This window comes from Magnolia sinica, chromosome 16 (genome assembly GCF_029962835.1).
Source record: "Magnolia sinica isolate HGM2019 chromosome 16, MsV1, whole genome shotgun sequence".
Lineage (NCBI taxonomy): Eukaryota > Viridiplantae > Streptophyta > Magnoliopsida > Magnoliales > Magnoliaceae > Magnolia > Magnolia sinica.
The window spans coordinates 56647282-56662228 of NC_080588.1; the positions used below are offsets into that span (position 1 = coordinate 56647282).

The 14947-nt window shown below is 38.5% G+C and overlaps 1 protein-coding gene across 3 annotated transcripts in view; it reads right to left on the bottom strand.

The window, feature by feature from the left end:
• The window catches only part of LOC131228607 (protein DWD HYPERSENSITIVE TO UV-B 1), a 37169-nt gene extending 23404 nt beyond the window's left edge, over positions 1–13765 (bottom strand). The window contains exons 1-6 of one of the 3 annotated variants that reach the window (XM_058224380.1): positions 13611–13765; positions 10571–10637; positions 8730–8989; positions 2992–4396; positions 610–1056; positions 38–232 (exon numbers count right to left, since the gene is read on the bottom strand). In XM_058224380.1, coding sequence (XP_058080363.1) covers positions 38–232; positions 610–1056; positions 2992–4396; positions 8730–8989; positions 10571–10637; positions 13611–13642 — 2406 coding nt within the window. In that variant the 5' untranslated portion in view covers positions 13643–13765. The remainder of the gene's footprint in view (positions 1–37; positions 233–609; positions 1057–2991; positions 4397–8729; positions 8990–10570; positions 10638–13610) is intronic. The other 2 variants (XM_058224382.1, XM_058224381.1) reach the window with 2 other exon arrangements.
• Between the last annotated feature and the right edge of the window lie 1182 nt (positions 13766–14947).

Consider the following 14947-nt stretch of genomic DNA (forward strand, 5'->3'; position numbering starts at 1 on the left):
AACGAATGGTTGAAACTGCATTGAAGAATCAAATTACCTCCAAAGAAATATCCCGAAGACGCCTCCCAGTTTTAGCACAGCAGATACGAACAACATTTTCCTCACAACTCCCACTGATAATATAGTCCCTCCCATTCATGTAATATGAACGTGTATAATTCTGAGCACTCCCAGTTGAAGCAATATTGAATTTCATGTGAAGCCTTCCATCCACAGCCAAAAGCTGATTAACCTGCATCATTTTACCTATCAGACTCTGCAAACAAATGGACTCAGAAGCACGATATATAGGGCTGTCAATGGGCTTGATCCAGGCCAGACTGACATCGACAGAAGTCTGTACTGCATATTTATTGGGCCCCAAATTAGGCCTCAAATTCAGGCACAAGCCAGGCTCATGAAAGTAACAAATGGGCATTAACTCAGGCTAGGATGGACCTCATTACGAATAACTGACAAACCCAACCCCTCAGGCACAGTTATCTATCGGGCCTTGTCACTCGTGTGGGTTCAAGCATAGCTTGGGCAAATGCCTAACGGTCCCTCCAGACCAACCCTGGTTCATTGACAGCCCAAATAGGATGATTCGAGATTGATTTGCAGAAGAACCTCATTGTCTACAGCTGACGAGAGCAGATAATGGTCATCAGGAGAAAAGCAAACCATCACATTTCCTCTTGAGCTGGAAGCTGTATAACAAGGTCGCAATGGTCCTTGCCTCAAGTCCCACATCTTGATATCCTGATCAAAAGACGAAGTAGCAAACATGGAGGGGGAGTGGTGGGCGAACTTGACAACGTTGATATGTTCTCGATGCAAATTTTTGAAGACCTGTAAGCGCCTTCCACTGCCTATGTCATATAAAGCCACATGTTTTGAATACCCACTTGCAAGAAACCATTCATCCGTTGAATTGACATGAACAGATGTCAATTGCTCGAAGTCATCAAAGTTAAACAAAGCAGCAGCTGTACTGCAGAATCTATCAGTAATTGTTGATGGCATTTGACAGATATCATACAATTGCAGCGAACCATTGTCGGAGCCAGCAATGAGCTGATGTTCCACAAGAAAACCAAAATATGAGCATAAATTACCATATCACGAACTATCCAGAAAAAGAAATGTCCCAATCAATTCCGATCTTGATTTCTTCTGGAAAACTTATTCCATCGTTCGTAATGATGGGACATGTTTTTCGAAAAGAATTCAAGACTGGGAACTGGGGAACAGGAAGGGCCTTGGGCATTTGGAATTGTCAATGGATTCACAGCTAACATATGCCAAGCCGCTCCTTGGGTAGGTTCCACTGTATAGATGCCCTGGCCTGAACATCTGATCACTCCATTATTGGAAGGACCACACCTGTACAACATAAATGGACGGTTGAAAGGGTTGATCAGCAGTCCACATCAAGATACAAGTGGAACCCACCATACGAGCATAACAGGCTAACTTTCCTGCAAGGACATCTATATTGTTTGGAAGTGCGTGTGGGCTAAGAAAATCCTCACAACCTACTTGCGTTAGGTTAAGTTTCTAAAACTTTTAGAAGTCTATTTAAAGTGAAGATGAACCATACATTGCTCTGGCTAAGAGATTCAACAGTGCGCTTTTGTTTTTAGATTGTGAAGTGGAGCCCATGTTTTAAGTGATCTAAAATGTTGATATCATTGGACTCACCATTGATGGCCCATGCCCCAAAATTAAACCAACCTGGAGCCTGGAAGGTCATAGCAGTAGAATATTTGGCATTTAATGGTTGAATGGAACCGTTGCTGTGTTTCTTTCTTGGACACTATTTAAAGGTTCAAATTTTTTCTATCTGGGAGATCTTTAATGCGGGTACCTTTCATACTACCATAAACGGTTTGGAACATAGACAAATATGCCCCAGTTGTATAGACTAGTAATCTCGACAGTAATGTTTTTCTTGGCTGGAGCACTGTATAATAACTCATGTAAATTACGGATTCTGTAGTCTCTGTCTATATCCATCAATAAAGGAGAGAGGTCTGCAATCTCAATCCAAACTATCCCATCAATTGCATACAGATGAATGGTTAAAAATAGGAATGAGCTACAGTCAGGTAAACAAACAAAAACACTGTGGATTGTCCACTAAATATGATTTTTTGGCCTATAGCCCTTCCATGGTCAGTCCCACTCCTATGAATTGCTTTGATATGGTCAATGCAGCTACAACTGGTACAATTCTAATGAAATCCTATAGAAATTCCCACTAGAGAGATTGAAGAGGGGATCACAACTGTGCCAACATGGTAGATGACTACATGATTTGGACCATTCAACAAGTGGGGCTTAGCATGAATATAACCTATCGCAAAGTAGGTCAGCTCCTCCTCCAATGGGTAACTCCTCTTCTTTCTTTCTTTCTTTCTTTCTTTTCTTTTTCTTCCTTTTTACCTTTTTTTTTGTTGAAAATTTTCAAATATATTCTAATGGGTAGCCAACACCTTAAAGGTGCCCATAAATGGTCCAAAATGGGTATGGGTATGGATATGGCCATGGTTATAGTACCCATTGGCAGGTATGGGTATGAGTACCCCTATGCCCAACCCAATAACACTCTTAACCATAGACATTTTCTTTTCCCTGGGCACTTCAACAACTCTCGTAGGCCAACGAGGTCCCACCCAGTACCACCCCTCAGCCCAGCTATTTACAAGCACGCCCCATTGGGCGAGCAAGCTAAATCATGGACACACGGTTGTGCAAAGCACAAAGCACCCACACACATGAAAAGTCGTGCTCAAGTAGATGGTTCCACAAAATAGCAGGGCACTCACTGATACGTGATTACCAACACAAGTCACATCAGCACAGTCAAGCCCACACTATCCACAAAGGGGAATTGTGAACGATTTGATGTCTAGGACAAGCAGCGTTAGATGAGCCCACTGGAACCATCTAAAATAACAAACACAAAAAATCTAATTTAATGCAGGTTCATAATCTAATATCACATACCTTGGATGGATAACTTTTAAGCCAACTGAGTCCTAAAATACTGTGCAATGCTCCTACAGATGGGAGATAACCAACAAGTTTCCCACTTTCATGGTTGATAACAACTAGTTCCCCATCCAAAGTCCCAAAAACCATGAGACAAGGATTAGATGGATGATATTCGAATTGCCGTGGACGAAAATTCTTAGTTTCTTCCCTCGAAATGCTTCTGAGCTTAGATATTGGATGTAAGAGTGGCCAAGCAGAAGAACCAACTTTGGCAGCAGAAATTGACCTAGAGAAGGAATACTGGCTCTTTCCGGAGGAATATGACTGCTTCAGTTTGGGAGATCTCCACAACCCAATGCCGGTTCCCGTTTCACGTTTCTGCAAAATATGAACAATGCTCTCTTTGTTTTGTTTGTTGTATGGCAAAAGTTCGTAATCTTGTGAAACAATGACTTTTGCCTTCTCCCGCTCCTCATTTTTAATGGGCAAATTATCTAGTACTTTCAAATGGGGCAATGAAGCTACCATATATTCTCTGTAATGTTTCTCAAAGCAAATTGGTGACGGATGATGTGAAATAAACTTTTTTACCACTACTTCCGAGGACCCCTCAGTACTTGCATTTGTAGAAGAACCATCTTTATCATAAGACAATACTGGGCTGGCCGGAATCTTATTCCCGAAGGGAAAATGACTACAAAATTCATCCATGTTTACATAGCCATCTAAACCCGTCATGTCCAAATCATCAAAGATGCCTGTCTGATGACTATCGCGTGAGAATCCTGGTCCATTGTTGTTGGAGTGAATGAACTCCGAAGGAGAATTAGATAATGCTTCCACCCAATTACCTGCTCCTCGGTGATGGATTGAAAAATCCAACTCACTTTCATCTGATGATTCCTCAGTAGTGCTTTGAACCAAGTCGTTATTTGCAAGTGAATCATCATCAGAAAATGGGTCATTGAATGAATCCTCCATGCCTGAGTATTGAAAAATCGGCAATAACAAATCTTGAGTAGCAATAGAAGTTGGTGCAGCATAAGAATATAACTGAGGATGACCTGAACCAATCTTTTCATATATAAAAGAGTTGGGTTTACTGTCGGATGACGTGGGACATGGCCTGGTATCCTCACAACACAAACAATTTTGAAACCGGAGTTCTGCCAAAGAAGGGAGTTTTGATAGGGCAGCACTTGTTGTCCAAAGATTGGTGACTCGTGTTTCACACAGAGAAAGCCGAACCAGATTGGGCATACAACTAAAGCAACCTTCCCGGAAACTGGTCAGTGAAATACTGAAATCGAGATTTAGGGTGTGTAACTGCATGAATTTCCCGGACATGTCGAGCTTTCTGATATGGGAGGACCGCAAGTTTAAGACCTGGCACGTCAAGCCTCTTTGGAAAAGATCCCTAAGAGTACAAACAAAGTTGTAATTAGAAAGCAACACCCAAATCAATTAAATAAGCCAGGTTAAAATACCTCCTATTTTACCAGATGTATAATTAGCCAATATTGATAGAGAAATCATATGATCATTGACTGAAGGATGTGAACGTTATCAGGGGCTTTTTGGGTGCGCAAAAAGCTTACTTTAAGAAAAAGATCTCTTGAACACGGAGATCAACATGATGTATTTGAATGTGTTGATAGATGCATCCATGGATGTTGAGATTTTGTGTTTGGATAATGCCTCCTAAGAGTTGTTGTTATTATTATTATTATTATTATTATTATTATTCCTGAAAGTGTACCACTGGAGCATATATTGAATAGGTGAGCTATAGCACATGCAAACATGACACACGTGCACGAGATTCAGGCACTATAATAAGTGGGTCCTCAACTGCAAACATGGTTTATCCTAAAACATGGGATAAATATAGACAGGTTGCTTTTTCTTTTTTCTTTTTCTTTTTTTTTTTTCCTTCTTTTCTTTTTCTTTTTTTTTTTCCCTTCTTCTCTTTTTTTCTTTTTCTTTTCTTCTTCTTTTTTTTTTTTTTTTTTTGGTGAGAATGCACAAAATTTTATTAGGAAAGGGAAAAATGCCAAAGAGCAAAACAAGAAAGGACCGAATAGCGATCAGCCCTCTTGTAACTCAGCCCCAAGAAAACAAATAACAAGTATAAAAATAAAATAACCCTTGCAACCCACCAAGAGAAAGCACCATTCCATGGATTACGAAAAAAAAAAAAAAAAAACAGCTCATTACTTAGTATCTCTAAATACAATTGAATCCCAGTCCCCAAATAACAATGTCATGGATAACCCCCTACATTCTGCCTTTGAAGAGCCCACTCAAAGGTCATTGAGGAAACCGAATTAATTAGAGATCCAATCTGTAAACCAGTTAAAGATTTTAGAATACAAATCTCTCTACAACCACACATTATAACATAAGGAAGCATTTGAAAAATCACCAAGCCTTGGGATTGAAAATAGACCCATTTAAGACCTGAGAAATCTAGAATAGGTCAAAGAAATAAGTCGACACAGCACAGACTATCTGCGAATATATCAATAGATGGCTAACAGGTTCCTCATCCTTTATGGACATGAGGCACACATATAGGAGTGCTAACGGTCAGGATTTTATTTGCAGTTGTGACCCAGGTGAAGACTTGAACCCTGGGGGGAATTGGAGCTTTCCATATATTGGTGCACAGATAAGGGAGCTCGCCGATCTCATAATAAGCCTTGAAAAAGGATTAAGAAGGGAAATTTCTGTTAGAAGACCACTTCCAAACCTTCGTATCCTCTCCTGTTGACACTAACCTCGTAAAGCATGCCCGCCCTTGGTTTGTCATCTGTTGTGGAGTACAACTGAAGTAAGCATGCAGTGTAGAAAGCATCATTGTATTGGAAGCCTTTGTGCATGGACAGCTACATTCCAGCCTCTCCCTTGGTTCGAATTTGTAGACAGCTGTCTCCAAATGAAAGGCCTCATTCATGGACAATGACATAGCAAAAGGCAAAAATGCTCTCTCTTGGGCATGGATGTCCATGTCTTAACTGGAACTTTCCACATATCCAAATGCCCCTTAGCAACCTCACGTTCTCAATATGTCATAGTTAGGCCCACTGTTTCATGATCTAGATTGTTGGTATGATGGGCCTAACTAGGGTTGGACCAAGCTTCCCAGATTGGAAGATACTAGCCATCCAATCTATGGTATTTGTTCAATTGAAGGTGGACCACAGCCATATTAAATTCTTAAGCATCTACTTTCGGTTCAAAGGTAGAAGGGTAGCATTTATTCCATCACGAAAATTTTGGAGCATGGTCCTATAGAGAGTGGGTATTTTGTATGTATGTGCTTTTGGGTTTGTGCACGAAAACCCCCGCTCTCTCTCTCTCTCTCTCGAATTAAAGCGGAACTTTCGAATTAATCAAAGCTACAAGAGCCTGCTGACATTAGCAACCGTACGGCTGACATCAACACTGAACAATCTGTACTGTCTGTTTTTTTTTTTTTTTTTACCAAGAAGAACATGGTTTAAAGTGTCTCGATTTTGGAAGATTTATGGTGATTTTTGTAGATTTTTTAGAGCTCATTTGAGATATTGTTGAGTCACTTTTCTCATCAGACAAAAAAAAAAAAAAAAAACACTTCATTTTTGTGTAATTTTGCTCAAATTGGTGGAGATTTCTTTGAATCTTCTTCACATGGTGGATCAGTTTTACCCTATATGACTATCCGAAGTGGTATTTTTCATTGAGGGAGAGATTTGGATGAGTTGTGAAGCCAAAGGTGGTCCGGTTGGGCCGTTTTGGGGGTTCTTGGGGTTTTGAACATACACCAGAACTTCCGGTGTATGTCTAAGTTGATGTTCTTGGTGTGTGTGATGTATTCACACCTGATTCAAGTCTATTTCCAATGCTCGACTCAGTTTTCCAGTTCTAAGACTGTTTTTGGAACACCGAGCCCTCATCTGGAATTCGGATTTGTGTGAATCTATAACTCTTGTATTGAGTGTGCCTCATTTGAGTTGTTTTTTACTGAGTTTCTTCTTCATGGACTCTTATGGAGGACAAAATCACTCTTGGATCCGGTGTGGGATCTTCAAAATCAAATCCTTTGTTGATTACCATAGTTAAGTTGAACGGTAACAATTACCTACAATGGACTCAATCCATGAAGTTGTTTTTAGGGGGTTGAGACAAATTTTCCTCCATATTGGATGAACTTCCAGATCCTTTAGATGGGAATTTCAAGACCTGGACCAAAAAGAACTACCAAGTCATAGCTTGGCTACTTAATAGTGTGGACTCCATTGTGAGCAATTATGTCATGTTCCTGACCTCGGCCAAAAGGATTTGGGACACCCTCCAGAGTTTTTAAGTTAATCTTTGATATTGGCAAGTTTCAACAAAATTCAAGATCCCTAAAGGAGTATTTTTCAGCCCTTTGAGGTTTGTGGGATGAGGTAGATCTCTATCAACCCCTTCCCTCCTACTATAGAAGGGTTTATGATCGTGCATGGAAGCAATGTGAAGACACTCGAAGCATGCAATTCCTCTCGGGCCTTAACTCAAAGTATCAAGTGTTTGGGAACAGATTATAGTTATGGATCCCCTTCCTTCTCTATCCGCTATCTATGCCATGTCACGTGTGTCATACAGTCACTGCCTCATCCATCTCTACTTTTATCCCTCGTGATCATTTTGCATATGCAGTTACAGACCGTCCCTCCTTTAACCATGGATTTAGAGCTCCAACGTGGGGTACATGGGGACGTGGTCCCGATTCTAGGCCCAGTAACCAAGGTAGGGGCCGTGAAAGTGAGTGTGGTGGTCACGGTAGTTGTGGTCACAGTGGATAAGGACATGGTCATGATGGACCCTGCACCCGTACACATTGTGGGGGGCAAAAATCACATGGTCAATCGATGTTGGGACCTTATTGGACATCCTTCCTGGGCTGATACATCCTTAGCTAGTACTGCCTTGGGTGATTTTGAGAAGTGTTCACAGATGATTGCTCTTGAGAAGCCTTCTTCAAGTGACTTTGTTCTCTTGTCGCATGAGGCCTATGAGGCTGCAATGTGACTCTATGTTTGTGATGCTCCTAATACTTCCAAAGCCGCTGCAGCCCAGTCAGGTACTACCCTCCATATGTCTTCCCCTTCATCTTCCTAGGTCATTGACTCTGGCAGTGTTCGAAATATCGGTATCGCATTACGTATCGCACCCTGGGGATACGGATACGTATCGGTTATCACATGGGATATATCGGTTGCATCGCGTAATGTATTGATGTTGTTGGAAACATGGGGAAACATGGGGAAATTGGTCGAATTTTTCAATGAAACTTCAATGATTGTTAAAAAAGACATCAATACACACTTATAAATCAAAACATTACAAAAAATAAGTGTATATAATAGGTTTTCTTTGTATGGGGTCATAATATATGCGTTGTCTAACTGAATTGATGCAAGTCTATTCAAAGTCTATTCATATAATTTATAAATATAAGAAGACGTGTGGAATACAAGCAATACATTCAAAAGCAAAAGAAGAATCACTAGATTAGCATGCATACATGTTTAAAGAAAAAAATCTATGAGGTTCATATTCAAATATACAAAGAAGGGGTTGGTGAAAGACCAAGATCAACAAATGAAACCCAAACTGGACTGAATGAGCAAAAGAAAATTTTAAGCAGAATAAACAGCTGGAACAACAGTTCAGATTGCATCCAGTGAGTTTGAATTGGGCATGATTACGAATTTTCCACATACCGCAAGAAGTCTTTCCCAAATGACAAACCCTGGAGATCAACAACTCGAAGCTTCTGATTGACTGCACGAATCAGAGACACCACAGATTCTCCATTAAACAATATGCAAGGAGGCGACCCATGAAGCATGTCAACAGCATCGATCTCGGATGAATCGATTGCTGAGAGCATATCTAAAAGTGGAAGAAAATCAGCATCATTAAGCTGGTCCAGATATATCTCCAGGATACAAAGCTCAAGACGAGATTTTCCAAGTTTAGCCTGAACAATAGAGACATATATAATCATTACAAATTTAGTTCATGGTATCTTCAAGAAAATGACATAAGACAATGAACCATAATCAAAGAGATCTTTACATATTTTTGATGTTTTTCTTAAGAAACTGAAGGTAAAGTGATGGAAACAAGTCAGCTAAAAATGTCTCCATTAGAAGATCAGATTTTCCACAACAATTATTAAGACAGATTAAATCATATTCAAGATCTAAAGCACGTACCAGTTATGTCATAACTTTAAAAGGAAATGTTGGTGACTTGGAAGTTATCCATTTAAGGATTGAGGAGTCTTAAAAATCATACTATGATATTGGGCTAGACAACAATGTGCATTTGCCATTAGTGGAATGAATCTCATGGATTGCATGAATTGCGGCCATTTTGGGAGCATTCGAGTGCTACTATTCATCACAATTTAATTTTAACTTTTTCCTCAATTGTCTTGAGAGAAATGATGTCAAATGGTTAGGTAAATGCATTAGTGAGATGAATCTTACAAATTGCAAGAATTTTGGCCTATTTTGGGGACATTCAAGTGGTCCCAAATCAGCCCAATACTATTCATCAGAATTTAATTTTTAATTTTTTTTCCTCTAATTTCTTGAGGGAAATAGTGTCAAATAATTCTGTTTTGGTCTATTATGGTCGTTTCAGGCCCCATTTCAGTTTGGCGACTCACGGTCCCAACCGAAATTAATACCACTCAGTCAAAACCAAGTTTGCATCAGATGATAATTTGAACCATGTTCCTAACTAGACATGCTTTATCAGACCAAATGAGGTCCCTTAAAATATTTCAAGCAACAAGTATTACAATCTTGGATTCAAAATCATGTTGTTTCCAGTGATTTATTTTGACACCAAATTGATGAAAGACTCATGAACTATATCAACATAAAGTTTCCTTATATAAAACCATAAAACTCTTAATTGTTTATAAGAGTACATTATATATCATTGTCAAATCCCATCAACACCATAGGCTGAAGAAAAGGGGATCATATAAAGCCCCAAGATGTTGGGCTGTCATATGTTGCTCTATCATTAACTAGTGTTAACTCCATTCACCCGCAATATGGAGAAAATATATTCATGTTGGTGTTCTGTAGTGTGAGAATTGCATGCAGATGATAAGTCCTAATAATGTTTTAAGCAAGGTTTGAAAGGGATGTATTATGTAATGTATTGTTCAAACCAATACCATTATGTATCATCCTGTATGGCCCCTTATCGAGCTCTTTTAGGCCGATGAAAGGCCGATACACCCGTATTGATGCATATGTTATAAGGTATTTGGTTCTTGCGTGCATTTGACTGTTTCCAATATTATTCATGGGCCAAATATCCATAAAACAGAAAGTGTTCGAGCTCAATTTTATAATAATAATAATTAATGATGATAAAACATCAACAGATATCCTAGAAGATTAAAGGCAAGTGTATAATGTTGCATGAATCTTTTTGTAGTTTGCATTTCATGAATGATGGTCAGAATTGAGATGGAAGTTTTATAACAAAAAATAAAGGAAAACCGTTGAAACAATGACCAGTTCTGCGAAACAACCTTCGAGAAACCTGACAAAAGAGAAGAGTTGGGTAGCACTTCCTGCCTCTTGCAAGAATCGAGATACCTATTAACACAACCAAAACAAAAGTGATGTGAACAAGTTCTGAACAGTAATCAACATTGGGGAGGTAATCTAGACCAAAAGTGATACGAATATAAGGTGAGTATTAAACCGATAAGAAGATTAAATACCATCATTTCTCATTTTCTAAACATTTTGAAAACCGCTAGCCAAGAAAATCTGGCATGCAATGTTGGAAAGTGAAGAATTGAAGATACATTGAGAATGGGGAAGCAAGCAAACTGTAGTCGACTGGCGTACAACGGTACGAGTAACCGAAACTATGATCAATCACTAGTAGAAATGGCATGTGCAATGCCCTTGGAGAGAGGAAGCATTTTGCAAGAGAGTGGAGAGAGGCATTGAGAACCAATTGTAAAAAGATATTCTGTTAAGAATATGATGGTTGATGCTCATGCATTTAGAACTTGTCCATGTGGGATATTGAGTTTTATCCATCCAAATTGGACAACCCGCTGCAAATGGGTAATCACTCAAAAAGCATATTCTCTGAGCAATCCCAACCTAGACCGCCCCATTTTAAACCTGTGTCATGTCACGGTATCAGCCATTATGGCTGATATGCCCGTATATGCTCGTAACGTAACTGTTTTTAAACACCTTGGTTCATAGCGTAGGCCGAGCTACCAATGACACTTGCATATTCAATCTAGTATATTGCAATTGAACCATCATATCTACATTTCTTTTTAATATCCATTTACAACCTAAAGTTTTTAGCCCATGAGGTAGATCCACTAATTTCCACATGTTATTAGTCCTACTGAAGTTTATTTCATTAGTGACTGGCTAACTGCTTCTTTATAAACGATAACATCATGGGAGGACATAGCCTCCTCAAATGTCATGGAATCACTTTCCAATTGGGCTAGAAAGATGCGAAAACCAGGACCATAATCCTTGACCATTCTTGGTCGTTTACTTTTACTAATTTCAGGTTCAAATCAAGTTCTTCTGAGTCTACAAGACTTAAGCTAGAATGCTCATTTCTTTTTCTAGAAGAGAAACCCCCACTAGAATAACCCCCACCATTCTTTAATTTGTAAGGGAAAGTGTTTTCAAAGAAATTTGCATCTCTAGATTCAATTATGCTATTTTCTCCAACGTCTGGGAATTTATATCTTTGCTATGAGAAGCATAACCTACAAGTTCACATCTAGTAGTTCTAGCACCTAATTTGGGTCTTTTAGGATCTGTTAGTCTAACGTGTGTAAGACAATCCCAAGCCCAAAAATAACTAATGTTAGGTTTTCTACCTTTCCATAATTTATATGGTATTATCTTAGATTTAGTTGTAGCCTTGTAGGTACTCAATTTAGAATATAATATGCAGAATAAAGGATTTCTCCCCAAAAACTAAAAGGCAAATTATAACTTAGCAACATTGCATTCACTATATAAATTAAGGATCTTTTCTTCTTTTTTTTCATTTTGTTATCCTATTTTGTTGAGGTGAATAAGGAGCAATAACTAGATGGATTATCCCATTAGATTCACAGAAATTATCAGTCCTTTGAATTATATTCTCACCTCTATCATTTCTAAGGATACTGATTTTCATATTCAATTGGCTTTCCACTTCACTTGTGAAAATTATAAATTTGGAAAGTGCTTTGTCCTTTGATTTTATATATATATATATATATATATATATAAAACCCAAGAAACCCAAGAAAAGGTTCTTCCACATGTTAGGAACATAAAGGACATTTTCCAAGGTAATGATCTTCCCAGACGCGAGCGCTAATTGAACTTTTTCACATCTGATTATATTCGCAATCACAGCATTCCTCATTTGAACCTTTCTTCCAGAAGTAACCTCCTTGTAGCATTCAAATCAAGCACGATTGTAATACATGTGTGTGCTAGCACCCGTGTCGATTCACCAACCATCGCACGGTTCAACATGAACCATGTTAACCTCCGTGACCATAGCCACAATTTCAGGTTATTCGATCATATTTGTTTAAGGTGCAGGTGTTGACTTCTTTTTGCGTTTATAGCAATCTCTTGCAAAATGACCCAATTTTTCATAAATAAAGCAAGCATTTATAGCAATCTCTTGCAAAAGGACCCAATTTTCCATAAATAAAGCAACCATGTGATTTATTCTAGTCCTTTTGCTTGGGCTCGTGTTTCTTTTGAACTGATTGTTTTGGTTCAGCTTCAAGTTATTGGGTTTTTATCTATGTTACTTTTGATTGTGTTTCACATTTTGTCTTCCATCTTATATCTTTGAGTATCACTTCTTCCTCAATCCAAAGAGGATTGATTTATTCTGCGTGAATGGGCCAGAGCATAATATAACATATTTCACAAGAACCTATTGTGAGCAAAGGTTTATAAACTACTTCACAACTTGTCTTCCTATCCAACGTGTGGACTAAAGTATCACACGAAAAGACAAAAAAACAAAACATAGCTTCCCCCTCTCTTTATAATATTTCCTTTGTACTTTTGAAATACCTCTAACACCAAATGGGGAAGCCCCGAAATGCATCGAACAATCATCTACTAGAATCATTCAAGTAAATTAGGATAACCCATCAAACCAAAAGATATTCCACAGTCACAGTACGTTAGTCCCACCAAATAATCCAATCGTGGATCAGATTCTTCTCTTCTAGAATCCCATTAAAGCATAGAATTTTCAACAAAACAGAACTCAAAACCACACCATCAGCTCCAATTCTTCAGAAACTCATCCATCCCACTACAAACAGCAATCTCGAAGCGGAAAAACTACAAAACTTTGATGAAACTGGCATTTCCTCAAAAACCCATTTCCCAAAACTCACCCACGTGAACGAATTCATATCATGGAGCAAGAAAACCATATTGAAAAAATTAAAAACATAGGAAGGTTGTGTGCAAACATACATACAAGGAAAACAAAAGAAAATGAACAGAATGGTAGAACGAAAAAGACTATATACGAGAGAGATGCCTGTGTACCTTGCTTCTAAGCTAAAGAGATCGAGAGCCATGGCATTTGCTCTTCTTCTTTATTTTTTCTTTTTCTTTTTTCCAAAAATCACTCTCGACTTTCACGTCTTATATAAGAACACGGCCTTCTCATCTCTCACGCTCAGGGAGGGTTTTTTGTCCAGATGGCGTGCTTGTTGGACGAGCCTATATAACCCCGAAGTCACGTTTTTTATATTTTAGAGGACGAAAATGCTGGACAATTAGGCCCTGTTTGGCCGGCTGGATTAGATGGGCTTAGGTGGGATGGAATTGCATCTGGTCGTCTGCCAGTTCCACTCCATGTTTGGGAGGAGTGGAAAAGCTTAGAAGTGGGCTAGATGGAATCGTATCAGGTCCCGTGCTAATATCACTCAATGTTAGCAAGTTGTGTAGGTCCCACCATGATGTGTGGCCTATATCCACACCGTCCATCCATTTTTCAAGATCATTTTATAGCATGGGCCAAAAAATCAGGTAGATCCAAATCTCAAGTGGACCCCATCATAAAAAGCAATGGGGAATGAATACTTACCGTTGAAAACTTCTTTGGGGCCACACCAGTTTTGGATCTGCTTCATTTTTAGGCTCATGCCATAAAATGAGGTTACAAAACAAATGAACAGTTTAGATATAACACATGTGTATTATTGTCAATAGTTTCAAATGATGGTAGGTATATCCTTTCAATACGCCACCGTATTACAAACAAAAAGGGTAATTAAGCTTATCCCATGGTAACAGGGAACAGTCCCTGCCATGGGTAATAATGATGTTTTTTGAATCCCATCCCACCTAATACCGTGGGATCGGTCCGGCCAAACAGGCCCTTACTATCTTAAGGCGTGCTCTCAAAAAGAAAAATGGCCACTTAGAAACGGGCGCGGGCAAGAAAATAAATAAACTTGGCTCATCATTTGCTGATTTGAATCCTTCATTTTAATCCAATAGTCGTAAATCGGTAATAGAGTGTTTTTTTGTCATTTTCTTTTTGAAATTCTTTATAGCCAAAACAACACCAATGTTGTGCATTATTTCTGATATATTTTTTATGTATGGTTTGTTTGTTATGAGTTTTATCCTCAAATTTAAATTAAAGACATTGAATCAAAACCCCTTAAACATGAACATTTTAAATTTACTTCGCGATAATTTAACAAGGCTTATATAAAATGTTGATGGGTTTAAAATGTGGAGCCCTTCAGCACAATGGTCATTTGGCTGTATTCTTTTTTCTTTTTCTTTTTTTTTTTTTGAGGGGAAAGAAATATAGTGTTTTTTGGTTCATTTCATCTTTATTTATTCTTTCTTACTTGTTAATTTCATTT